A 26,697-nucleotide genomic window follows, 5' to 3' on the forward strand; every position below is an offset into this window, starting at 1 on the left:
GAGCGAGAAACAACACAGAACCCGCCGTTCAAGCTGGTGTACGGCAGGAACCCGACGACGACTCTCGACGCCATGCTGCTGCACATCACCGATGAAGAGAATCTTGATGTCGCCACCTATCTCCAGCACGCCGAAGTACGACAGCTCACCCACCTGCGGATCAAGAATCAGCAGAGGACCGATACAGCCGACACTACAACCAGCGATGACGCTACGTCGAGTACCAACCCGGTGGCCGTGTTTGGGTTTGGACCCCAATACGCTGACGAGGACTTCGCAAAAGGCCTTTACGCCTCTATTTCGGACCCTACAAGATCATCCGACGCAATGACGCAATGGAATATGAGGTGGTGCCAGACGGCATTTAGTTATCAAGGGTGCCACTCACGACTTGAAATAGTCCATCGTTGTGCGAGTTAAGCCGCTGTACCAGCGCCAACTATCTTTGGAACTTTGCATAGCTGAACTTTGAACTTTCTTTTATTTTTACTGTAATACTTTGGATTTTGTTTCTTTGTTGTTCTGATAGTGTTTACTAAGTGTCCTTTTTCTTTTTCGCTCTCCTGTTTGTAGCATCGCCACGATGCTTTTTGAGACGTGTACCTTGTTATCTTTATCTGGGGACCACATTTCACTGCCTAATGCCCCAACCACTGGCACGCGCCGAAAGCTTCGGCGCGCGCTGGCAAGCGAACGCGTCGCTTCGCTTCGGCTGGAGGGAAAGGGCGCGCAACCACTGGAGACAAGCTCCGACGCGCGCCGAAGCTCGCTCCTCGGCTGCGGCGCACTGTTGCTGGACTATGCCGTCTTCATCCGTCAAAGTCCGGCCTAAAAGAGCCTGCTGTAAACTAAGCTTGAAATAATAAGTTAGTGATCTGTATGTGCTTTTAGATATAAAAAACACGTTTGAATAATGAATATACACCTACCGCAACAGTTTTTTTTTTATTTTTGAAGTAACATTAGTGCACAAAATGTCGACATCAGCGCTCGCGCGTCGTCTGTCTGCAAGATCGCTTCGCAAAAACCTGCACGACGATGCCATATATCAAAAACTGTTGCACCATTTCATTTTTGGTAACTTATTGCACAGCCAACTATGTAAGAATTCGGCGTGCAATGTATAACTGAAAAAAATCTGTATTAGAAATATTGCCACGGAGTAGTGACGGTAAATAAATAGTGCCGGTTCAATCGCAACGATAGCGGCGAGCAATGTCGGCAATCGTAGATAATCTCATCTGCGGGTCAAGCGCGTCGGTTTGCATACGTCAGTCGTCGAAAGTTACAGCCTATTCGCTGGTGCCCGCGCGCCTTCCAGAAACTACAACACAATTCGTGTCGCGCATGCAATCGGATTGGCAAGGTTCGTCGACAACAGACAGAACCATCGATAACATTCGCGAAACTTCCGATACGTTCAGGCGCATCCTGCACCGAGCGATAACGTTTAACATATTGTACACGGTGAAATACGGTAACCGGATACAGATAAAGCATCCGTGTCAATATAATTATGCTTGTTGGTGCATGAGAGAAACGTGAAAAAGTGGGTTCTGAGAAAATCAGCAAAACAGAATCGAAACACCTGTAGCACTCACAAAAAAAAACTAGAATAGCTAAAATGTAATTCGTATCTTGTCTCCTACCAATTCATGATTCTGCCAAATCTAGCCCATGGAGCACCTCTATTATTCTAGATTGTCTTGATGCATCAACACCGCATCCGGAGGCCTTCACATTGAGTGTTGCTACAAAACATTTTCACAGTGTAAGGGCCATGTTCTATTGTAACTGATTTCCACATATCAAGTTTGTCTTTCTTTACATTAATGAAATGACATACCGTCAGATAATACAAGCTTGAGAATTAGAGGGTTTTAATAGGAGTCTTTCGTTGCCCTTTGCAAAGTCGTACTATTGAAGCACTTATTCGAATGTATGGGAGCAGCTGATTTGCATAGTATAAGAAATATATAAACAGGTTATTTTCACAATTTATACACTTCGTCACCACAAAAAGAAAAAATTGCAGTTTATTGTTTTCAGCCTGCTATGATGTTTTGACTGAGAAAGATATATTCAATTTATTCTGCGAGACACGCAATAATTGCTGTGGCATATTATTTTATTGCACAACACTGCATACAGTAGCCAGCCATTATTAAAACTCGGAAGAAATTAATAGAGCAGTTCATATGATCAGGCACATAGCATATTATTGCACATTCTTAATTCATGCCAGAATGACGACCACAGGCGTCCTTCTCCAACAAGGTCAGCATCCATCGTGCCGCCTTACCATCGGGCTTCACACCCTCAGCCGGTTCGGAGCTTGTTGCCCTCCGAGGTGCCGTAGATTATATTAATAACCAACCGGCTAATCGGTGGGCAATATTCTGCGATTCAAAGGCGGCGTTACAATGTCTCCTGTCATCTCTTCGTCCCGGGTCATGTGAACAACTCGTGTCGGAGATACGAGAAATGCACCATCATATGATCATGAAAGGACACGACGTCATGTTTCAGTCGCTGCCTGGTCATTGCGGTATCTCCGGCAACGACCTCGCTGACGAAGCTGCTAGGAAAGCCCACGAAGGAGCAACCCTTGTTTGTGTACCTTTATCGTGGACCGATGCAGCCCAACACTAATGGCGTTTTTCACTGGTCGATTCGGAGCAGGATTTTTTGCTCCGCGGCAACGAATCCGAATTTCACTGGTCGATCTGGAGCGGGTTCACGCGTTCCACTGGTCGTTTCGGATCAACTCGCTCCGCGCCGGATCGCTCTCACTTGCTCCGCCGCCGAGACGCGGATTCGGGCGGAAATAGAACGCGTCACATGGCGTCACTTCCGTCTTCAAGCGAAATCGGTACCCGGTCGGTACGCACAACATTGTGTTGGGCATAGTTTGCGGAACCGGTTTGTGTCACGTGCACGCAGACTTCCTGTGTGATCTCCCGCGGAGCGTTCGTGCTATGGTTCGTGCGCTCCACTGGCAGACTCGGATTGGTGAAAGCCGAGCGCTCGCTCGAGGATTCAGGCGGCTGCTCCAGACCGACCAGTGAAAAACGTCATTAGGCAAGCTAGCGCACTCTTTTGACATTGGAAAAGTAGCACATACCTGAATTCACTCAACATCGATTGCATTCCCTCGATGCCTCTATGCAACTGCGGCTGTTACCAGGTCTTCTGCGAAATGAGGAAACAGTGCTGTGCCGCTTACGTTTGGACGCCGCATTGATCAGTGCATATGCATTTTTGATTGGAATGGCTGATAGCGCCGAGTGCAATGCCTGCGGTGTCGAGGAAACCATAGAACACCTAGTGTGCTACTGCCCATCTTTTGAAGATGAAAGGCAAGACCTCTGCAGAGCTCTCAATCAGCTAGATGGAAAGCCGTTCTCCTTGAACAAGATCTTGGGAACATGGCCTCGCATATCGCAGCTACAAAAGGCCACAAAAGCGCTGCTGCGATATTTGAAAGATACCGGATTGAGTCAGCGTCTGTGATCCAGACTGAATGACCGACTGATATCCCCAGTGGACTTTCTCTTCTTTTAATCTTTCCGTCCCCCTTTCCCTTTCCCCAGTGTAGGGTAGCCAACCGGGCTCAGTCCTGGTTAACCTCCCCACCTTTCATTTATCATTTTCTCTCTCTCTTCTTAATTCATGCCCTTTTTTTAATTGCACGAAAGCTACTGCACTAAAATAGTATGCTAGTACATACTTAAAAAGCACAATTTTATACTACGATAATAATCAATCATTCAAATTTTTATTGTAGTGCCCAGGAACAGCTAGAGAGCCTTTGTAGTGGTGCACTTAACGAGCACTATGTGAGACAAAATGTAGAGAAAACATGAATGTAGTAGACAAAAAAATTGAAGGTAGAGAAACAAATAGGGAAAAAAGGAAATGCGGAAAAGTAAAAGGGAGTTAACTCTAAGTGATTATCTACAGATACACAAAACACCGGAAATGAACTCTGAAGTATGTTTTGGAGTCGAGTCTTATTAGCACAATCTTGTAACAACCCCAGGCAACGAATGTGGAATGCTACCTGGTATACTGTTGCGGCACAAACAAATGCATATGATCAAGAAGCTTTAAGGAATGTATAATGTCATGGACCACCTTATAAAGGAACCAAAGGTGCGAATAATTAAGACTTGAATCTAGAGGTGCGAGTTGAAGTATATTTGAGAAGGCTCAACTGTGGTCGCCAGAATGGCAAAAGTGGTGCTTGAAGATAGACATCAATTTATTCTGGGTGCGTTCAATGAGGTCAGAATCAGATTTGCTCATTGCACCCCCCTCCTACAGAGGCATATTCTAGTAGTTGGAGGCACACAGCAGAATTTCCGAAACACGATAGGTGAGTGGAAATCATGCAATATACGGCATGCGATTCCAAGAGCGTGAAGGGCATCTTGTGTGAAGAGAAGCTTAGCATTTTGTCGAAGTACACACCAAGATCTTTCATTTCATCGACCCTAAGGAGTGGAGCATCACGTAGGGTGTATCAAAATTTCACATGGTGGGTTTTGTGCATATAACTTAATGCCATAGTGTTGGAAGCATTTAAGAGTACTTATTGCTTCTGCACCAGTTTGAGAGTGAAAAAATGTCTTTTTGGAAGTCGATGCAGTGGTGAACACTGTTGACAGTCTGAAATAGTCTGAAAGTCTGAAATGTCGGCACACAAAGTCATGCTGATCATTTATTAAAATGCTCTTAGCACTAACAGAAAGCGAGGAATCCCATATCGATTCAAACACCTGACGCACTGCAGAGGATAGATAGAGGTCGGCAGTTAGTAACTGCACATCTAGCTCCTGATTTGTGCATGGGCAATGTTCATGCTACCTTCCGAGTGCTAGAAAAGGTACTAGACTTTAGGTAACTATTGAAGATGCTTGTGAGAACGAGGAACAAGTATATTTCCATACGTCCTAACCCTTTCAGACACCACTTTATCCCGTTGATTGAAAAGTTGCTTTCACCACATCTCTTGCATCCTCAGAATCGTAGAAAGTGTACAGCTGCAGCAAATATTAAGAATTTTCAATTGTTTAGCGAGTTTTGTCAAGTTTACAAAATTTCGACTCCATGCGAAAACTCACTACAGGAACACAAAATATGAAAACATGTACTATTTCGTGTTTTGAAAAGCTTGAAAAGCACTTGTCCAGCCACTTGACAACTATGCCTGGTGCACGCCATTGTAAAAAACAATGAAAGAAGTGAACCCTCTACATACAACATACTGACACAGAGTAACAACACCCAGCCGTCTACCTTCCCACTCATTTTGTTAAAACATTCTGCACATTATTCAAAATTGCAGCACAGTTCCAATAATAAGTGTTTCAAGATGTATGAAACACATTTTAAATACCATTACTTTCATCAGTGCTTTTGCTATTGATGCACGCTCCTGCTGTGCCCAATTGTGTAGACAGCGTCTCAAAGGGTTAAGCTCTGCGGAGGAAATACCATCAACACCACAAGAAAGGGAAAGTTTAAGGCAAAGTTTAAGGCACTCCATATACTTGGAAACGAGGTTTTCATTGACTGTTAGCATACACTGCGCCAGACTGAGAAGGAAGGTTACTTGAAGCATATTTTACACCACATGGCAAACAGAAATGTTCTGCAAAGGCATCAGCAGTGTTCGAGACAACACTACTATTTTCATGAAGAAGACGTACATCTTTGGCACTCTTTTTAGAAGAGAGAGCCCACAAAGCTCCAGAAATATTTTGAATTATGTGTCAGGCTGGCTTCAACACAATCAATGTGGTCAAAGTGATGATTCTAATAATAATAATAATAATAATAATAATAATCTTAGTGGTAACTTCGCACACTAGACTAAAAAGAAGGCTCATGCCTGTATGTTAGAGCATCTGATAACCAGCCATCTAAAGCAGGAATTCGCAGGATGCAGAAGACACTTCCTTCCCCTCCACGTGCACACACAGTTGCTCAATAACACAGCACAGCACACACGCACACATTCGACAGGTGCACAACACACAGGAGTGCCAATGAAGTCTGGTCCCAAGGAAGGAGAATCCAAATCGCCAGGGGGATGGAGAGAAAGCTCTGCATGCCAGATATAATAATGGAGTTGTGGTGTCGGGCCATAGAGGCGTGATGAGGGCTCAGGCTGTGCTGACCACTTGTTCAGACGAACTGAAGAAAGAATAATGCTGTCCAGAGAGACGTCAAACACCCTGCAGTATAGACTAGTGCAATGTTGCATTGGTATTGCAGGGTGTGCTACTTGAGGGGTTTGAGGCAATCCTCGAAGGCTGGCATGAGCTTGTGACAACCGAAAAGACGGGAGTAAAGGGTGCGTATTGTCCGACGCTGAACAAGCTTAAGTTTGTTAGCGTCGCGAGTTTGGTACGGGAACTATACTGATGAGCAGTACTCAAGTCGTCACAGAATGATAGAAGTGTAGAGTGCTCGGAAAACCTTAGGTCATCAGGGAAGGGAGACACGGGACACAAACCCAAGAAAAGGCCGGTGCTTACATACAGTGCTGGTGACATATGCGGAAAAGTTGAGAGAACAGCTAAATGCTACACCTAAAATGGGAAGGGCCCGAACAGTCTTTATAGAAGTGCCTCCAAGGAAGAAGGTTCGACGTGCAGCAGTTTCATTGTGGCTGATACGCATGGCAGCACTTTTTACGGTGCTACTACAAAGTTTGATATTGCAGGCCCAGTCGTTCACCTTTGCGGAGTGTATTTATTGTAAGCACATATGCTGTGCATCGGCATAGTGTTGTTGTGGAAGCGTTAACTTGTTAATCAAACACATTCTGCGCAGATGCATTAGTAACTTGGTTTTGAGTAGATCTTTGTCCTGACTACAATTTATAGTATCGCAGCAAGAAACATTTTAGTAGAGGCTGAAGGGATTCCAGCAGTTTAAGCATACTGACTGCAAAAAATACTGATGACACCTTTTCACCTTCCCCACAATGCATTCACACCATCTACACTTTCCATAAGCAAAAAGTGAGATAAAAAAATTAATTACAGTTTCATTGACTCAGTACTTGCTGCTTCTGAAGCGGGCATCGAAGCAATCGTGGTATGCGCTGCTACATGCATAGGTCTTGCATGATGCAGGTCCTGCTATGCACTGCACACAGGGCTCACGTTGCAAACAGATAATTTCTTTTTGCAATGCTCAACTATGACGACGCACTGACTCAAACATGACTGCGTTGTCACGTATGCTTCAGTGCGTCAGTTTTCTTGATTGCTACACGAGCGATTTATGCCCAACTAGCCCAAAAGACGGACGCACTAGAAAGAAGTGAGTGAATGAGTACAGTGAACTTGTACTGAACTGGATTCACATGCCGAATAGAAGAGCGCAGTGTCAGCTGAAACAGGCGGCACGGCTGATTATGTAAGTACTTCTAATAGTTCGGCTACTAGTGTATTTCGCATATGGAAGTTATCTTTACCACTGGAAACAGCGCAGAGCTTGCCCGTTAAACTTGAGTCAACCGACACCACACGAAACACGCCGCGGTTGACCAACTCAACTTCCACATGGTTCATTCACCACATCACAGGTCACACGAAGACAAGAGTGCCATATTTTAGATCACTGCAGCACCAAACGGACCTGAAAATTCATTTCCTTCGACAGAGTTTCTCGGGTGAGTTCGTTCACTCGCCAGTTACGAACTCGATGGACGCGCTAGGCCTACGCGTAACGTAAACAACATCGGCGATAGGCGAGTGTTGGTTATCTAGACTTCGGAGCTCGTAAACGTGTTTACATTTGTTTTGAGCACAACAAAATGCACATACAACAAGCACAGATGTTGCAGCAATCGTGATTCGGTTGGCTGTTTTAGCAGACGATCGTACCGAGCCCGGCGGAACCCAGTGGGCAGGTTGGATTAGTCGACGTCATTCGAAGTCGCTTCGGATCCACGTCGCACTGCCACAACCCACGGTCGTTGGTCGGTCGGTCGTGTCGTTGTCGGCCTACAATTACAACACTGTCTTTCAGGAACATTGTCGCGCGCGTCGTGCGTCCAAAAAATTCGGACGATCGTTGGTGCCGGCGCACTTCGCATCGTCGGCCATTACAGGCCTAGCAGCCGGAAGCTCCGCAGCCTGCGACTCGTCGCAGCCTCTCATTGGTGCATGCCGGCGCAGCTTCGCCGCGCGTCGGCAAGCTTCTAGCATCGGCAGTAGACATAATCGCTGCGCGACGTTCCGCTTCGCCGAGTTCCCAACCGACGCTTTGACGCATTTGGCTCTTCGGCGCGCGCCGAAGCTTTCCGGCGCGTGCCAGTGGTTGGGGCATAAGAAATGTTATCGTACGGCGCGATAACGTTTGTTACGCCACGTACGACGGCGGTTCTTCTGGCCGGGTCTATACCGCTCGGTGCGTCGTTATGTCTCAACTTGCAAATTGTGTCAGCGCCGGGAAAAACGTCTCCTGCCACCTGTCGGACGACTCGATTTAATTGAAGTTCCCTATGAACCGTTCTTTGGTGTTGGGCTTGACTTGCATGACCCTGTTCCGACAACAACTAGAAGGAATAAGTGGACTGCCGTCGCTACTGATTACGCGAAACGCTACTCGATAAAAAGGTATTGCCTACTAGTTGCCCAATTGTCGCCGATTTTCTCCTCCGCGACGACATTCTCCACCACCATGCACCTCGACAGTTACTTACAGACCTCGGCTGCCCGTTCTTGTCCAGAGTTGTCGACGACCTCCTCTGCTCTTGTGCCACTGAGCGCGAGCTGCCCACCGCCTAGCTTCTACAAACGAACGGGGTTACAAAACGTCTCAACCGAACACTCACAGATATTCTGTCGAAGTACGTCTTCACGTATACGTAAACTCGTGAGCAAAAGTATACGGACCAGGGATTGCGCGATGAAACTAATTTTCTCCTGTGTCTGCGAATGCAACTTGAATGTAAAGATTGCAGTCCAAACTTGGCATTACGGTTTTTCTAGTGCACTCGTCAGTTTCCGTTTATGCGTGTTATTTACGAAGAAATTCTGTTTTTTTTTTCCGCGACTCTGTGGTCCATATACTTTTGCTCAAGGGTGTACGTATGTACGTCTGAAAAAAATCACCACGACTGGGATGCCACGCTGGCCTACGTGACATACGCGTATAAGTCATTCCGACATGACACCACCGGATATTCACCCTTTCATCTTCTGTATATTCCCGACCCTACATTACCTTTTGACACCATGCTACTTTCTGTGCCACGTGTTGCAACTGAGTACGCCCGTGAAGCGCTCACATGGCGCGTCAGGTCGCGCGGTTTCCTTTATTTTTCCTCGCAGCATATACAATAACAGCGTTAAGACCCCTGCTATCGCGATATTAAGTTCGCCCAAGGTGCCTGGGTGCTTCTTTGGTCACCGTGTCGTCGGGTCGGCTTGTCCCAGAAGCCTTTCTCTCGCTGGACAGGGTCTTATGGAGTCCTACGTCAAGTTAACGTCTTCAAATACGAGATCTCGCCGATGCACTTTGATCCATTCTCAAGTGCGACGCCTGTTGACAGCATGCACGTTTCGCGGCTGAAGCCCTACTTCGCTCGCAGTTCTCCGCCCAGCATGCGCCGGGACAGCGCTTCAGCACCCGAGGGTCCTGTTACAGATGGATAAAAGATAAAGGAAGAGGATCGCGAGGCGCTGGCTGCTGCATGTTGTTGCTGGTCAGCCATCTTGCCACATTGACTCTGCTTCTACATATATTGTGAATACAGTCTGTCTATATACTACGAACATCCCCATAACAGTATTATTATGCAGAATAGAGGTGTGCTCGCTGCCACTACTTTGCCGCGTAGCATTCATTGATTCATAATCTCTGTGCGGACATAGAAGCTACATTAAAAAATCACACGAAATAGCCATAAAAAGCGCTGCTATCTAAGCCACCACATGGACTTGACGAGGTCCACAGCGCGGTTTACTGTGTAGGTGCAAGTGCAGCTGATAAAATAAGTACATATATAAAGATTTGAGACGTGGTGTAGCACATGCATACATAAATAAATAATTCAATTTTATTATTTAACAAGATGCTTTACAAGTGTACATGCACGAAAGGAGGTTCCATAGTCAGACTGAATTGTGGCCTCCTGTACCTGATAAACATACAATCTTACGTAAACAGCAACAGTGATACGCGAAAAATACAATTACAGAATATATGATAATCGGATGAAAATACGGAACAACGAGTAGATACACATCAATATACACACGGTAACTGCTTTATAATGCAAAACTTTGTGTACGAACAGAGAATAAAAAACAATTTACGCAAACATATCTAAGCTGAAGCGTAAGCACTATGCTGATGCCACATGCGCTGCCGGGGCAAAGCAGCCGCCTGATTGTGGTGCTGGTCGTGCCGTTTGTGTAGCGTAGCCCTAGTCGGTTCATGTGTGCACTTCGAAGTGAACACAAAACAGCACAAAAATGACACATACTAAAACAAACGTAATCACAAAATTCTGACATGAAGCAAGATTTTTCTGGTCACCAGCACACGAGGATGCGAACGCGCTCTCGCATGTTGCCAGTCACTGATTGCCTGTTTGGCCAATCAGAGGGTGCATGAGGTAGCGATAGCCATGCAAACAGGCCTGGGTGACCAATATGCTGCCCCTTCACTAGTTAGTCATACCTCATTCAGCACTTAAACAATATACCGTCAGCGTCAAAAGGGAACGTGAACAGCGGAGCGCGTGGCCCAAGCATATAACTGAAGGTGAAGTGCGCGCCGTCCGGGTCACCACAATTGATTGACAGGTGTACACATCTGGTTTGGCCACATTGCGCTCGCTTGGGAATAAAAAGGGCTAACGCCCTCGGCGCGCCCACGCTGGCCACCGTCGCGATTGCTAGAGATGCCGCAATGTCTGCCGATTTAAAGAATGAGTGTGGCGCACAAGCGGCAAATCACAGGAGCTAATCTATCGCTAATGATGGTGGTGCTAAATGCACAATGCGCATCGCTGTTCGCGCCGATAGCACTTATGGTTCCGGCGAACTGTGCGACAATACCAGCCGTAAAGTGCAATATTTTAGCTTCTGTTCTATTTTTTTTATCTCCCATGCAAACGTAAGAACCAGGACAGAAGCCAAAGTAGCTCACTACAGGGGGATCGTGTGGTACGGCTAACCCGGATGTGTTTGCCTGTGAATGGTGATAACTGGACGGCGCGCACTATACCTTCACTTTTGCTTCGGCAGTGCGCTCCGCTGTTCACGTACCAGCGCTTGGGGTCATGTTACTGCACATCCACAAGCCCCCACGTTTGGTGTCCGCGCATGCGCAGTACCGTGGCCCCAAAGCGCTAGGGCCCCCCAACGCTTTGTGCCCCTAATCTAAATCTCTCTAATAAGCTTTGCAATGAGTGCGGTGATCTTCGAATATTCGCTCACCCTGGTTGCGATTGATGTCACGTAATCTCAATTGGAGACATTTGTTGCTATGATGCGTCAAGTACGCTCTGCGCGGCAAAATATATACTCATAATGATTGCTTCAACAAAATGTTTCACAGTAACAAGATTGAAGTTCCAGTTTTTCAAATTGCTTGCTGTGAGATCCCAATAACGTGCTACTCGTAGTTTTGCAAATGACTCATATGAGGTGCTTACTATCTTCGTTTTTTTTTTTTAGAGCTGCCCTTGAGTCTGTTCCACGAGCCGTTCTTCTACAACGATGACACTCTGTAAGTGCACGAGGGCTGCCACTAAAGAATTTTTACAGCACTATTGTGCATTTTGACTGCATTGCTAACGGATGGATGTACAGTTTTGTTATAGCGGAACACGGTGTTTTGGAACTTTGTTTGGAAGCGGCGATGGCTGACCTCTTTTGAATACCGCTAAAACGAATGACCAGAACCAAGACAAAGGTTAGATGATTGGAAGAGTGCCAATATGCATACTCGCAATCACGCACGCACGCAGACGCACTAGATACGTTCTCCACACGCAGCGCTGGTTGCGAGTGTGCCTACGTGCGCTTTTTTAATTCTGTAAGATGTGTTGCCTACTAGCCCAAAAGCAGGCTTTACTTCTCGAGGTCCCAGGTGATATAGCACGGAAAACTTCAACGCAATCAACGGCGCTACGCTTCAGTACCGAGACTGTTGAAGTCTAGCTGCATGCTCTGCTGTTCTGGCTAAACGTATTCTTGATGCTAGCTGAAATACCTTGGAAAACACCAACTAGCAAATTTTCTTTTACACTTAGGATTATCTTGTCTGCTCTTCTTGTCCTGTTCAACGACGCTACAGAAAAAACTTTATTCTTCAGATGGTGCCAAGTTTATGTCCTCTTTTGCAGGCTCCTTCAGTTGTTCAGTTCTGTTGTATAGTCGTGTTGCGTAGCTTTGTGATGTTGTCCAGTTGTTTTGCATTATTCAATTGTATTGTTCTGCAGCCGTGTTTTGTAGTTTCGTCTTGTGTAGTCTGTGAACACAGCTTGCTGTGTCTCGTCAGTAGTGTGAAGCAGGACAGCCAAAACACGAATAGCATAGCACGTTTTACTCACACACCATGAGATGCCGCGCACCCGGCCACGCGACAGCAGCCTTAAGCACGCAGGCCTCGTCTTTACATAGTCGAATGCCATGCGCGCATTTGCCTTGTTGAATTTCAGAGGTTGGAAGTTTCCGGCGGGACGCCCTGTAGCTCTCTCTGCCAGGCAGGTGTCCGGAAACCTCCAATGCTGTCCGGCCAGGGATGACGTTGCGTGCTGAAGAGCGCTGACACTTGGCGAAGGAACAATTAGCTTTGTTTATTTTACATTCTTTTGCCGGTATTTGGTCAGGAAGAAAAATAAGTACAAGAAGAAACATGAGACGGCATTGAATTGTGCGCCGCGCTTGAAAAATCTTAGGAAATTTTCTCCGACCTCGCAGTCCAGAGGGCCTGCGAGAGTGCCGTCAGGTTTCACCTGATGGTCCCCGAGTGGGCCTAGCCAGGCGACGCTGAGTTACTCACGTATATTGTGGACCGAATAAATTTTTTTCACTCACTCACTCTCAGACCTCCGTGCTTCTGCTTTTCTGCTCCCGTCTTCCGCCGGGGGAAAATGGGCCCTTTCGTTTCTGGGCTACCCTTTTCCCCCCTCACCCGTCATCCACTCTACGCACGACAGTACGGTCCACGCTCGGGGCACTAGTCCAAGGGCACGCCCACCCAATATGTGCACGTGAACGCGACAAACCACACGTGCACATATTGACGACGAACAGTGGTGCGCACTGCGAGGTCGAGTAATTCCTGGCACCAAGCACCGACAGCCGGCAGCCTACTGTCGCTCGGCTGGCCGTGTCCGTTAGCTTGGAATGTGATTGCGATGGCGGGTGATTCCTGGCAAGGCGCAGCGGCAGTAGGCGCTCGGCGGTCCGTGTCTAGCAGCCAAGTATAACGGTGAGTGTGCTAGGCGTCCATGAGGTGGCGTCTTACAAGTCATGGCGTGAAGGATTGGTGGAATAAGAGTAGGGACACGACAAATATAGCAGACGTACAAAAGCACAGTTCGCAATAGGGGATCAGAAAATTTGCTTGTGGGACTTCATAGTGTTTTTTATTGTTTAACCTAGGTAGGACATTTGGCAGTACATTAGCAAGAGCTTGGTGGTGCAACCCACCACCATCATCATCATCAGCCTGGTTACGCCCACTGCAGGGCAAAGGCCTCTCCCAAACTTCTCCAACTACCTGGGTCATGTACTAATTGTGGCCATGTTGTCCCTGCAAACTTCTTAATCTCATTCGCCCACCTAACTTTCTGCTGCCCCCTGCTACGCTTCCATTCTCTTGGAATGCAGTCTGTAACGCTTAATGACCACCGGTTACTTTCCCTCCTTATTACATGCCCTGCCCATTCCCACTTCTTTTTCTTGATTTCAGCTAAAATGTCATTAACTTGCGTTCGTTCCCTCACCCAATGTCCTCTCTTCTGATCCCTTAACGTTACACCCAACATTGTTCTTTCCATAGCTCGTTGGGTTGTCTTCAAATTATGTAGAACCCTTTTCGTAAGCCTCCAGGTTTCTGCCCCGTAGGTGAGTACTGGTAAGACACAGCTGTTACACACTTTTCTATTGAGGGATAATGGCAACGGGCTCTTCATGATCAGAGAATGCCTGCCAAACGCACCCAAGCCCATCTTTATTCTTCTTATTAATTCAGTCTCATGATCCGAATCCGTAGTCACTACTTGTCCTAAGTAGATCTATTCCCTTACCGCTTCCAGGGCCTCGCTACCTATCGTAAACTGCTGCTCTCTTCCGAGACTGTTAAACAACACTTTAGTTTTGTGCAGATTAATTTTAGACCCACCCTTCTGCTTTGCCTCTCCAGGTCAGTGAGCATGCACTGCAATTGGTCCCCTGAGTTAATAAGTAAGGCAATATCATCAGCGAATGGCAAGTTACTAAGGTATTCTCCATTAACTCTTATCAGCAATTCTTCCCAGTCCACGTCCCTGAATACCTCCTGTAAACATGCTGGCACCGACCACCCCGTTCCAAAGGGGACGCTCATAACATCCATCCATCCATCCATCCATCCATCCATCCATCCATCCATCCATCCATCCATCCATCCATCCATCCATCCATCCATCCATCCATCCATCCATCCATCCATCCATCCATCCATCCACCCATCCATCCATCCATCCATGCATGTGGGAGTGCTAGGAAAAGGAGCGCTAGCAAAGTACGTGGTATGCGTGCAACGTGGTAAAGGGTTAGCTGTAAAGAGTGGCACCTACCTTGAAGCCGCCACGCGGAAAAAGCAGGAGCACAGGGGACAATGCCTTTTGTCGAGTCCGAATCATGCGGAAAAGACAAAGGGAAGCAAGGAGAGACTGAAAGGGTGATTATCGCTTCGACTCAAACCTGGCTAGGTGCTCAGAAGCAATTTTGGAGAGTGTGAAAGGCGATAAAAGAGCGGCGGTAGGGACATTTCCAGGGCGGGCACTGCGTTCTGTCATGGAGTGAGCACAAGAAAAGCTCGCGGAAAATGCCCACATGCGCAACCTTGTCATAGTAACAGGTGGGCTAAATGACGTCCTAAACAAGAAAGGGACAGGACTAGCCCAGTGTTTGGCAAAGGGGGTGGACGACTTGCGCGAGCTATCCCCTCAGGTGCAGATCGTGGGATGCACGGTGGCGGAGGTGCCTGTGCGTGACAGTCACGTACAAAGAGTCGTAGTGGCTGCTAATCAGGCGATATGGAAAATGAGCCGAGAGAAGGGCTTCGAGGTTGCCGAAGTAAACAGGGAAGTGAGAAGGTGTGGCGGTTTTAAACTAGACGGGATCCACTTCAATTCCAGGCTGGCACGAGAAGTGGGCTGGCGACTTGGTGGTCGCGCTGTTGCTTTTATGGGGGCCCGCGGGCGCTCAGGAGGCCAGAGTAGGTAGTAAAGAGGGGAACCTCAGAAGAGCATCACCGTCGATAACAGAAAAAGGAGGAAAGCAAGAAAGAGAGCTCGCCATGCAATAAGCTGCATAAACATGCAGGGCAGCAGAAGAAAGGAAAAGTGGGCAGAGATTGAGGAACAGTTAAAAGGACAACAAGTAGGGGCGTATGCGGTTACAGAAACGCACCTTAGATATTCGAAAGAGCTGCCAGTGATTGAGAATTTTGTTTGGGAAGGGTGCAACAGAACTAAGTCGGAAAGAAAGGGAGGGGTAATGCTCATCCATCAGGGAGCCAAATGTAAACCAGTAAATTCGTAATGTCAAGAGCATGTGTGGTTATCAGGTACAATAAGTGGGAAAAAAACTTGGCTGGGCGTTACGTATTTGTGTATTTGTGGACCGCAAATAATTGCTCAGAGAAGAATAAAGGGTTAGGCTTCGGGAATGATGCTGAAATTATCCTATTAGGTGACATGAATGCCCACATACAGGATTTAGATGGCTATACCGACAACAACGGGAAGTCAATGATAGACCTTTGTAAGCAACATAACCTCATTATCGTGAATATATGGCATAAGTGTGAAGGGCAGATCACGTGACAATTGGGAAACCGGCAATCAACCATGGATTACTGTCTGATGACAGAAGGAATTCGTTATAAGTTCAGAGAAATGGTCATTAATGAGGAAGGGTATAGCATCATAGGGAGTGACCATAAACGCATCATTTGAAAATGGGATATGTAGTTGGGAAAGAAAGCAAGGGGTGCAAGATGTCCAGTCCAAATTTGAACGCTGAACAAATAATATAGTCACTAGAGTCGAGTAAGAACTTGGCAAATGGCCAAATAAAGAGTGGGAATATAGTGAGCTTCTAAGTGTAATAACGGCAGAAATACGGAAAGTGAAAGAACATGTTCGTTGGAAAGGAAAAAAGAAACCGAAAAGCTGGTGGAACAAGGAGATACGAGAAGCGATCGCCGAACGAGAGAAAGCATCTCGAGAGCACAGGCAGGCAAAGAAGGCGCAGTTGCCGCATGATGAAGTAACCAGTAAATGGGAAATGGGAAACCAGTAACCAGTAAATGGGAAATGTACCGGGAGGAAAAGTCTATGGTTGAAATACTGGTGCAAGCAAAATTAAAACGTGAAAGTGAACGTTGGTTGTCAAAATACGTGAGGAAGACAAGGCCGCACTTAGAATATTTTAGAACCACATAAAGTTATTAGACAGGAAGTCAACAACAATACAACATATCCTAGACGAAGATGAAAACAGACTGGAAGGACAGGCGGCCACAAATTACATTAATTACAAGCCGAATCTTTCCAAGGCAATGACGAGGTTGTATTTGAAGAAAAAAAGAGCATGAAAGATGCCCAGGTGGAAAAGGAGCTGGTGCTGAGAAATTTCAACTGGAAGAAAGCCGAAGAGAAAATTCCTGAGCGCACAGCCACAGGGCTAGACGAGGTTACCGTTGGGCTGAATAATGGACTAGGACAAACAAGTAAGGAAGCTCTGGTGAAAGCAGTGGAAAACACTTTAAAAGATAGAAGAATACCAGACAGTTGGCGACAAAGTAGAATGAGTTTAATTTATAAAGGCAAGGGAGAGAAAGATAGGATTCACTCGTACAGACCGTTGACCATTACATCGGTAATATACAGGCTAGCACTACAGCCAATCGAATTAAAGCTTCAAGCATGGGCAGAGAATAATGGCATTTTGGGAGAACTTCAGAATGGCTTCAGAATAGTAGAAAAACAGTCGTGCAGAGCCAGCAATAGGCGATAATCAAAGCTTACCTGGCAATTGAAATCTGTCGTCTTTCTGCTCTGTGATCACAAAACAACTAAACAAAAATGCCCTATCACGAATAAGCCCTACCCCATCAGGTGAAGCTAATAGACTCAAACTGTGAAACCGCTTTGCACCTTAACGCCCGGTCGGTAGGTGGCGAAAAACGAAATCTTTCTGCTTCTAAAGCAATTCTCTTTCGAATTTACGGTTTTTATGCTCACTGAAACGTGGTATCAATCTGATAGCAAGATGCTAGAGCTGCCTGGTTACGATATGTTTTTCCTTAACAGATCTAACAAATGCGGTGGCGGTGTCGCTATCTATACTCTCGCGTGCAAAAGATGCCACATTCTGCTTAATCTTTTTTTTTTCATATGTTTACCCTAAAGGCCCAGCTTGGGCATTACATAGGAGGGGGGGGGGGAGAGAATTCATATACAAAGGTATAAGACAACGTCCATTTAAGGATATTCGACTTACATGAAGTCGTACATGCTATGCAACCTTTACATGACTTCTCATTCGGCAACATCATACGCCCATAATTCTTACATTAAACAAACAATAATCTTACATCTTCTGACATCTGAAGAAATCCAGGAAGAAATGTTAATGTTATTAATTTCCGAATGTTTCATTATGTGCTTGCTTGAATATAAGATGGTCAGTTATTTGGGCTATATTACTTGGGAGATGATTCCATTCCGAAATGGCTAAGGGCAGACATGAAAACTGCAATAGTTTAGTACGTGCAAATGGTTGTTCGACCTTAAATTCGTGATCAATTCATGGGAATTTTCTTATAGCTGGTAAGAAGTGTGCCCCAGAGAAGATATTTGAGTGATGAAAAAGCTGATGGAAGAAAGTTAGCCGAAGAAGCAGAAGATATTAAAGAATAGTCCGGCAGTTTCTGGTGTGGTGGCCTCAGGTGACGGCTGGAAGTCCTTAAACTCGGGCAGCATCTTCGGCTTGCCAGATGGCCCAGAGCTGGTCTGCCAGTTAGCTCTGAACTTTTTTTGAGAGCAACCTCCCAGTGGTGGCGACGCCTACGGAGAAGGACCCCGGCGGCTCCCGCATCTGGGGCGGCGTCGGGAAGAAGCGAGCTGGAGCCTTCCTGTACTCTGGCAACGGCCGCGATTATGGACGCGTCGCGAACCTAGCTGGTTTGATTACCGTTGTTGCCGGCACATCTCCAGAACATGTGTCGCAGTGTTGATCTCTGTCCGCAAGTTTTACACGCGTCTGTTGGATATAAACGCGTATACCAGTGGTGTAAGATAGCGGGGCTAGGGTAGTTGTGTGTCTGGAGCAAGCGTAAAGTTACGGCCTCGTTCCTGTTCAATTTATCGTGCGGTGGCGGGAATGTGCGTCTTTCGAGTCTGTAGTGTTGGGTGAGGCCTCTGAACGTGGTTAGGCGGTCGCCCCACGCCCAGTGTGTTTCTTGTTGCTGCATTTCTGTTGTAGTGTCCCGATCCGGCAGATCCGATGCCCCGCTCTCGGGGGCGGAGGTGGCGGCCACATAATCGGCGGCACGTCGGCGTGTGAGACCTCGAGCCGTGGCGTGGGCCGCCTCGTTGCCCGCGAACGGAACATCGGTGCGTGCCGGGGTCCAGAGGAGGAAGACCGTAGAATTTTGTGGTTGCGAGGGCGATGAGGAGTCGTCTTAGTCAGAAATTTCGAGTATGCGGGCCGCTTTCCGCGAGCCACGACCGCGCGCGAAGCTGCGGATTGCCGCCTGCGAGTCGCTGATCACAATCGCAGCTAGGGATATCGATCACGAGTGCTAAGGCTGTCGCGGCTTCTTCGACTGCCTCTGTGTGTCCCGTGGTCACCGGGGCGCTCGCGAGGCACTTACCCGTGCGGTCTACAACCGCTATCGCGTGTGCACTGCTCCCTCCTCCATATCGCGCCGAGTCTACGTACACCGCCTCGTTGCTGTTACCAAACTTCTGAAGGTCGCTTGTTCGTTTGTTGCGTCTACCGGCGTGGTGCGTCGGGCGCATGTTCTTGGGAAGCGGCGGGATGATCAGACGGTCGCGGAGCGAGGCGGAAACCACCGTCTTTTCTCCATGCTGAGTTTGGTACGTGATGCCGAGCGACTCGAGAATGCATCGACCTGTCTTTGACCTCGATAATCGTTTGTATCGCGCAACGTCGTGCGCATCGATTAACTCGTTAAGTGAGTTGTGAAGTCCGAGCTCTAGAAACTTGTCGGTGCTCGCTTTGAGTGGAACGCCGACCGCCCTCTTGAAAGCCTTTCGGATCATGCATTCGACTTTGTATTTTTCGGACCCGATCCACTTCAGGTAGGGGGCAACATACGTTATGCGGCTTATCGCGTGCGCCTGCACGAGACGGATCGCGCATTCCTCACGCATACCATTGCGTCTATTCGTGATGCGACGCAAGAGTCAGATCGTGTCATCTACCGAACGACAAAGTCTTCGCAGCGTCTCTCCGTTATGGCCATTTGCCTGCAGGCGCAACCCTAGGATTCTACTTTTGTCTACGTGCGGTACGGGAGTATCATCTGCCAATATAATGCGTGTTTTGGAATATCCCCGTTCTTCGTCGCGCAGGGTTTTACGACCTCTCCTTGTGGGTTTCTCGAGTAAAAGTTCAGACTTGGTAGCCGAGCACTCGAGGCCCGTTCCACGCAAGTAATTCTGAACAGCATGTACTCCTGCCTGTAGCGTTCGCTCGACGTGACCGTCACATCCTCCTCCGGGAACCCAGAGGGTGATGTAATCCACGTAGAGACTGTGATGTAATCGTTCTATTTCTGTTAATTTCTCGGGTTGACCGAGTAGAACTAAATTAAAGAGCAATGGTGATATGAGGGATCCTTACGGCGTGCCGCACGGACCCGTCTCAAATTCCGGCGATTCCTCGTCGCCGACGACGACGCATGCGCGCCTACCCGCGAGGAAATCTCTAACTTAATTATACCTTCTTTGGCCTAGTCCTAATGTTCTAATTGTTTCTAAGATCGCTTCCTGTTTAACGTTGTCTAAGGCCTTTTTAATATCTATGCCTAGGATCGCCTTAGTGGAGCCGGTAGTGTCGTCTACGATCTGGTGTTTAAGCTGAAGCAATGCGTCCTGTGCGGAGAGGTTGCGGCGGAATCCTAGCATGGTGCGCGGGAACGCGTCATGGTCTTCGAGAAAGTCGGTCGCACGGGTGAGAACTGCGTGTTTAATGACTTTGCCCACGCAAGACGTAAGCGAAATCGGTCTTAGATTATCGAGCGTAACTTGCTTACCAGGTTTAGGAATCATGATAACGCGGGCCCGTTTCCACGCTTCGGGAAGGGAATCCCCTCGCCAGTACTCATTGACGTAGGCCGCGAGTCGGGAGATTGACTCGTCGTCTACGTTGCGGAGAGTCTTGTTGGTAAACACCCGGGCGCCGATCGGGTGTTTAGTTAGAACAGGACTATCGGAATTTCTGATTCGCTAAATTCCGCGTCCAATTTCTCGTTTGCGACGCCATCGTATTCGGCGTGCTGGATGCTTTCGGTTAAAGCAACGGTCACGTATTGCTTCGAGGAAGTTATCGCCTTTATAATCTCTTACTAGTCTACGAGTCTTGCGGCCTTGAGCGGCCCGAGTCTCCTCCGGATCTAATAGGTGTCTGTAAAGGCGCCAAGCGCTCGCCCGGGTCATCTACCTCTCGAGCCCGTTGCACGTGTCTTCCCATTGTGCCCTGAATACCCGGAGTGCGTGTTCTTCGATGCCTCTGTCTAATTGTGCTATGCATTTGCGCAGTGCCTTATTATGCCTTTGGCATTTCCATCTCTTTAGGAGGGCTCGCTTTGTTTCCCAGATGTGTAGGAGCCTGCTGTCAATTATTTCGAGGTTCGCCTCGGGCGGAACGTCGCTCGTTGCTGCGTGTACGTCCCTTCTGGGCGTCTCGGTTCACTCGTCTACGTCCGTAATCGGCTCGTCGCCTCGCCCCGCTTCTTCTCGCTTCTTGCGGAACGTATCCCACTTCACGAGTTTGAGCTTACGGCCTTTGCCTTCAGGGTTAGTCCACGACCGCTCGGGCCCGTGCCTATCGTGTTGTTGATCAGCGTGTGGTCACTCCCCAAATCTTCCTGCGTACTTTGTCAGTGCGCTGTTGTTACATTCGAAACGAACGCAAGGTCTGGTAACGTATCGATATATCTTTCTTCTGCTCTGCTGTTAGTGACGCAACCGATGAATATGAAGTTCTAACATTAGAAAATCGAAATCAAATCATTTCAGTGGTATACCACCCTCCAAATGGTAACATGAAAAATTTGACGGAATATTTCGACCAGATCCTTGAAAATGTGTCACTGAACAAATGTTCGCTTTTGTGTAGTGGTTATTTTAATATTGACGCGTGTTTTCTATGCAGACGACGACGACGATGGGAGCACTAACGAACTCCGCCTAGTTGGTCAGAGTGAGATTGGTTGATGACGAAGAAGACGTGTCTCTGCTCTGTTTGTTTTTGAACAGATTGTCCTGTTGTTCGTGAAGAACGTCTCCCTGTGTTCTGTCCGCGTTGTATCGCGACACTGGTGGAGGTGCGGGGTACTGACCGCGGCTGATGCGTCGGAGTCCTTCTGGGAGTCGTTCAACTAGCCCGGACGCACTGTCGCCAGTTACGACACCCGTGCATCGCTTTAGTCGTTGACTGCTAGGCCTTGCCCCGGAGGTTCTCCGCTCTTCAACCACCTCTCTCCAGGAGCTGCACACATCTCGCAATGACCGAAACCAGACCAACACAAGCACCCCAAAGCAGTCGGCTTCCCAGTCCACAACACGTAACCGTTCTGCATCCGCTGGTTCCCGATCGCTATCGCGGAGCAGTCTTCGAAGACATTGACGACTGGCTGGACAAGTAAGTATGAACGCGTCGCACAGATTAATCAGTGGACTGAGCAGCAAAAGCTCTCCCACGTCTATTTCACCCTTGACGACAGTGGCCGTACTTGGTTCAAGAACCGCGAAGGTAGCCTCACGAGCTGGCATGACTTTCGGCAGAAGGTCACCGATACTTTTGCGAGTGCCGACCGACCCGACCGCGCCCAGCAAATGATGGAGCTACGCGTGCAACAACCTAATGAGTCTGTCACAATGTTCGCCGAGGACATGGCCAACCTCTTTCGTAGAGCCGACCCGAACATGACCGAAGATAGGAAGTTGCGCTACCTTTTGCGAGGTGTAAAAGAGCAGTTGTTCGCGGGGCTTGTGCGCAATCCGCCAGTCACTGTTACTGAGTTTATCAAAGAGGCTACGGCTATGAGCGGCTCCTTCATCAAAGATGCAGGCAATACGATCGACTGCCCACCAGCACTACAATCAATGCCGCCGCAGTGACTACCCAGTATCAGAACTCCTTGCGTGAGTTGGTCAGAGAGCTCATCAGAGAGGAAATTCAAAAGATCCTGGCACCGACACTAGGGGTGCGATCTTGTACGCGTTCCAAAATAGAACGGAGGCGGTTCGTTCCAACGAGCCAAATACGATTCGTCAATTTGAACCGTGCCGAACGCCATGACGTCAAGTGTGACGTGTTATCTGCTGTAAATCATTCTGTGTCGTCTGCTATCGGACGAACGGAACGGAACATACCGCCTATTTCGTGACGTAAAGAACGAACCGCCTCCGTTCTATTTTGGAACGCGTACAAGATCGCACCCTAGATAGACCCGTCGCGTCAATCGCCGAAGTGGTGCGTGATGAAATCCGGCAGGCGTTCCCGGTAACCGATCATCAAGACCACCAGCGACCCGTGAGTTACGCCGCCGCTGTCCGATGTCCACCACCGGTTGCAACCACATCACCGTACCAACAGCCTCTGATAGCCGCTCCCTGGTCGCCGCCGCAAGAGGAGGCTTCGAGGCGCGCACCCGTTATGCCGCTGCAGGCACACCACCAGCCGTCGTTCGCCGTGCCTTGGCCAACGCCGCAAAAGGACGCTACAGGACGGCCGCAATTTCGGAGAACCAACGTATGGCGCACCGTCGATAGGCGACCACGCTGTTTTCACTGCGGAGGCGCCGGCCATATTTCGCGTCATTGCTGGCATCGTGACACATCATTTCGACCTCTTCGTTCGTGGTCCTATGGTCGACGGGCAAATGACGACGCTATGCTACGCCGCGACGACGCTGCTTTTCAGAGACCCCCAATAGCGCACCCGAGTGACGAACCCATGCCCAACGATCGGTCCGATTTCGGCCATCGATCGCGCTCTCCAACTCGTCCACGTCAGATGGCTTCATCTACTGGACGTACTTTTGCGGAGCTCCGAGGGCGAAGGTCGCCCAGCCCCCGTCGGGGAAACCGAAGGCGGCGACCTCTGGGGGCAAGGTTGCAGGCCCACCGCAAGACACTAAAGAGCCCCCAACATTCTCGCTGCAGAACGATGTGAAGCCGATAAACACTGAAGAAATTGTGAGCGCCGACATTGATGTTCTCGTGGACGGGCAGCCGGTGACAGCGTTAGTCTACACTGGTGCCGACTTCTCTATAATGAGTCAGGAACTCGTATTCCGCCTGAAGAAAGTAAAGACGCCATGGATGGGACCTCACATAAGGACGGCAGGCGGCCAATTACTGATGCCTACTGGAAGATGTACTGCTAGAGTTAACATCGGGGACTCTTCTTTCGTGGCCGTTTTCATCGTCCTTCCTGTATGCTGCAAAGCTTGGATTATTGGAATGGACTTCCTAAAAGAATATGGCGCCGTAATTAACATCCCGGACCGCATGGTGACGTTTTATAAGAGCTCCGGTTTAGTCCATTGCTTATCGCCGCAACACAACTGCTTTCGTCTAACAGAAGACGACGTCGTCATCCCCCCTCGATCGTGTGCCCTTGTTTCAGTAGCATGCGACATACCGTTTCGTTGCGAAGGAGTTGCCGACCAAATAACCTCGTTGTTGTTTACTCACGGTATCTCGGTCGCACGAGGAATCGTGAATGTCACCGACGGGCGCACAGACCTGTTGCTAACAAATTTTAGCACAGAGCGACGGCACCTCCCCAAGGGCATGGCTGTGGCTTATTTTGACGGCGTTGCAGATATTCTTGGCTGCTGTTCACTACTCGAAGAAGCGCCTACGCGAGACCCAGCTCCTATACTTCACGTTAGCACTGCTTTGTCGCAGCACGAACGAGAGCGGCTTCTTACGCTATTGGCCAAGTTCAACGACTGTTTTGCGTCGACGTCCAGCGTAGGTCAGACGCCTCTGACAAAGCACCGAACAATTACAGAGGATACGGTAACACCCATTCACCAAAATCCATATCGTGTGGCACCTAGAGAACGTGAAGCCGTACAACAACAAGTGACACAAATGCTTGAAGATGACGTGATCCAACCGTCAACGAGTCCCTGGGCATCTCCTGTAGTTCTAGTCAAGAAAAAGGTCGGCAGCTTGCGTTTCTGTGTGGACTGACGAAAGCTAAATAAGGTGACAAAGAAAGACGTATACCCGCTTCCTCGTATAGATGATTCACTCGACAGGCTTCGACAGGCACGTTACTTCTCTTCAATGGATTTAAAAAGCGAATATTGGCAAATCGAGGTAGACCTGAGAGACCGTGAGAAAACTGCCTTTGTGACACCAGACGGCCTATACGAATTTAAGGTTTTGCCTTTCGGTTCTGCCCCTGCTACGTTACAACGCCTCATGGATACTGTACTTTCTGAAGTGGAAAACCTGTTTAGTGTATCTCGACGACGTCATCGTGTTCTCCGCAACGTTTGAAGAACACCTCGAACGGCTTGAAGCGGTTCTGCAGTCCATACGGTCCGCCGGCGGGAGGGAAGATTGCGAAACCACCTAGAGTTTTCACAAGAGGACTGTTGTCGTTGTGTTTACGGGCCAAGGTCCTTTACATAAAAAAAACTTTTCTTCGACCGGGTCCCCCTATCTGCTTGTCATTCCTGCAGCTCTTCGTACGGAAGTACTTCAAGCTTGCAACAACGAGGTGACTTCTGGTCACTTAGGCTACACGCGAACATTGGCCAGAGTGCAGCAAAGGTACTACTGGCCGAGACTTACCACCGCCGTGAAGCATCACGTTCGCACTTGTCTCGACTGCCAGAGGCGCAAGTCGCCTCCGTCGAAACCAGCCGGCCTCCTACAATCCGTCCAGGTCCCTCGAACACCATTTGATCAAATCGGAATGGATATTTTGGGCCCACTTCCTACTTCTACTGCAGGCAATCGCTTTGTTATCGTCGCAACCGACTATCTCACACGTTGCGCTGAAACAAAGGCAATCCAGAGCAGCACAGCAGCCGAGGTAGCACGCTTTTTCATTGAGCATGTGGTGTTGCGACACGGTGCGCCAACCGTCGTAATAACCGACCGAGGAACTGCATTTACGGCTGCACTTTTAGATCACGTCTTGCTACTAAGTGTAACGGCCCATCGTAAGTCCACCGCCTACCATCCACAAACCAATGGGTTAACAGAGCGTCTAAACAAAACAATTGAAGACATGCTGTCCATGTACTTGGATGTTGATCATAAAAATTGGGACGACATCCTACCTTACATCGCCTTTGCATATAACACGGCGAAACAAGAGACGACGCGCATGACTCCGTTCACACTTGTTCATGGACGGGATGTACGAACGATGCTGGATGCGATGCTCCCACACGACTTTGACGACACTGATACGGAAGCCGATGTGTTTACGCAACGCGCAGAGGAAGCTCGGCAGCTCACGCTCTTGCGGATCTGCCAGCAGCAAGACTACGACGCGGGCCGCTACGATCTTCGCCGTAGAAAAGTCGGCCACAGAGTGTGGGTTTGGACACCCATACGAAAACGAGGCCTCTCCGAGAAACTGTTAAGCCAATACTTCGGACCATATCGGGTATTGCAGCGCCTCACTGATGTCACCTACGAGGTCGTTCCCGATAATCTCAACTGCACGCGGCGCCGCACACACCGTCCTGAACTTGTGCATGTTGTGCGCATGAAGCCGTATGTGAGCGAATGACTATGTTAGCGGCCTTTACTTTCCGCAAGTGACATTTCTTGTCTAGAACCGGGACGATGCTGTCGTAGGGAGGGAGAAATGACGCGTGTATTCTATGCAGACGACGACGACGATGGGAGCACTAACGGACTCCGCCTAGTGGGTCAGAGTGAGATTGGGTGACGACGAAGAAGACGTGTCTCTGCTCTGTTTGTTTTTGAACAGATTGTCCTGTTGTTCGTGAAGAACGTCTCCCTGTGTTCTGTCCGCGTTGTATCGCGACAATATTAATATTCTTGACCATAGCGCTACTGTACATGATTTCAACATGAAGATTCTCTCCTGTGGTTTTGTCAACCTAATAGAAACAGCAACACGTGTCGCATGCGCTACTGCGTCGGCACTAGATTTAATGATTACGAACATTGAAACGAGTGTG

The 26,697-nt window shown here is 48.4% G+C and overlaps 1 protein-coding gene across 1 annotated transcript in view; it reads left to right on the forward strand.

Annotated features, from left to right (window-relative positions):
- Positions 1 to 26,697, forward strand: part of LOC139055666 (neprilysin-1-like) — a 448,216-nt gene that overhangs the window by 324,009 nt on the left and 97,510 nt on the right. The window contains exon 14 of the mRNA XM_070533195.1: positions 11,712 to 11,763. Coding sequence (XP_070389296.1) covers positions 11,712 to 11,763 — 52 coding nt within the window. The remainder of the gene's footprint in view (positions 1 to 11,711; positions 11,764 to 26,697) is intronic.

The sequence above is a fragment of the Dermacentor albipictus genome, chromosome 2, assembly GCF_038994185.2.
Source record: "Dermacentor albipictus isolate Rhodes 1998 colony chromosome 2, USDA_Dalb.pri_finalv2, whole genome shotgun sequence".
Classification (NCBI taxonomy): Eukaryota; Metazoa; Arthropoda; class Arachnida; order Ixodida; family Ixodidae; genus Dermacentor; species Dermacentor albipictus.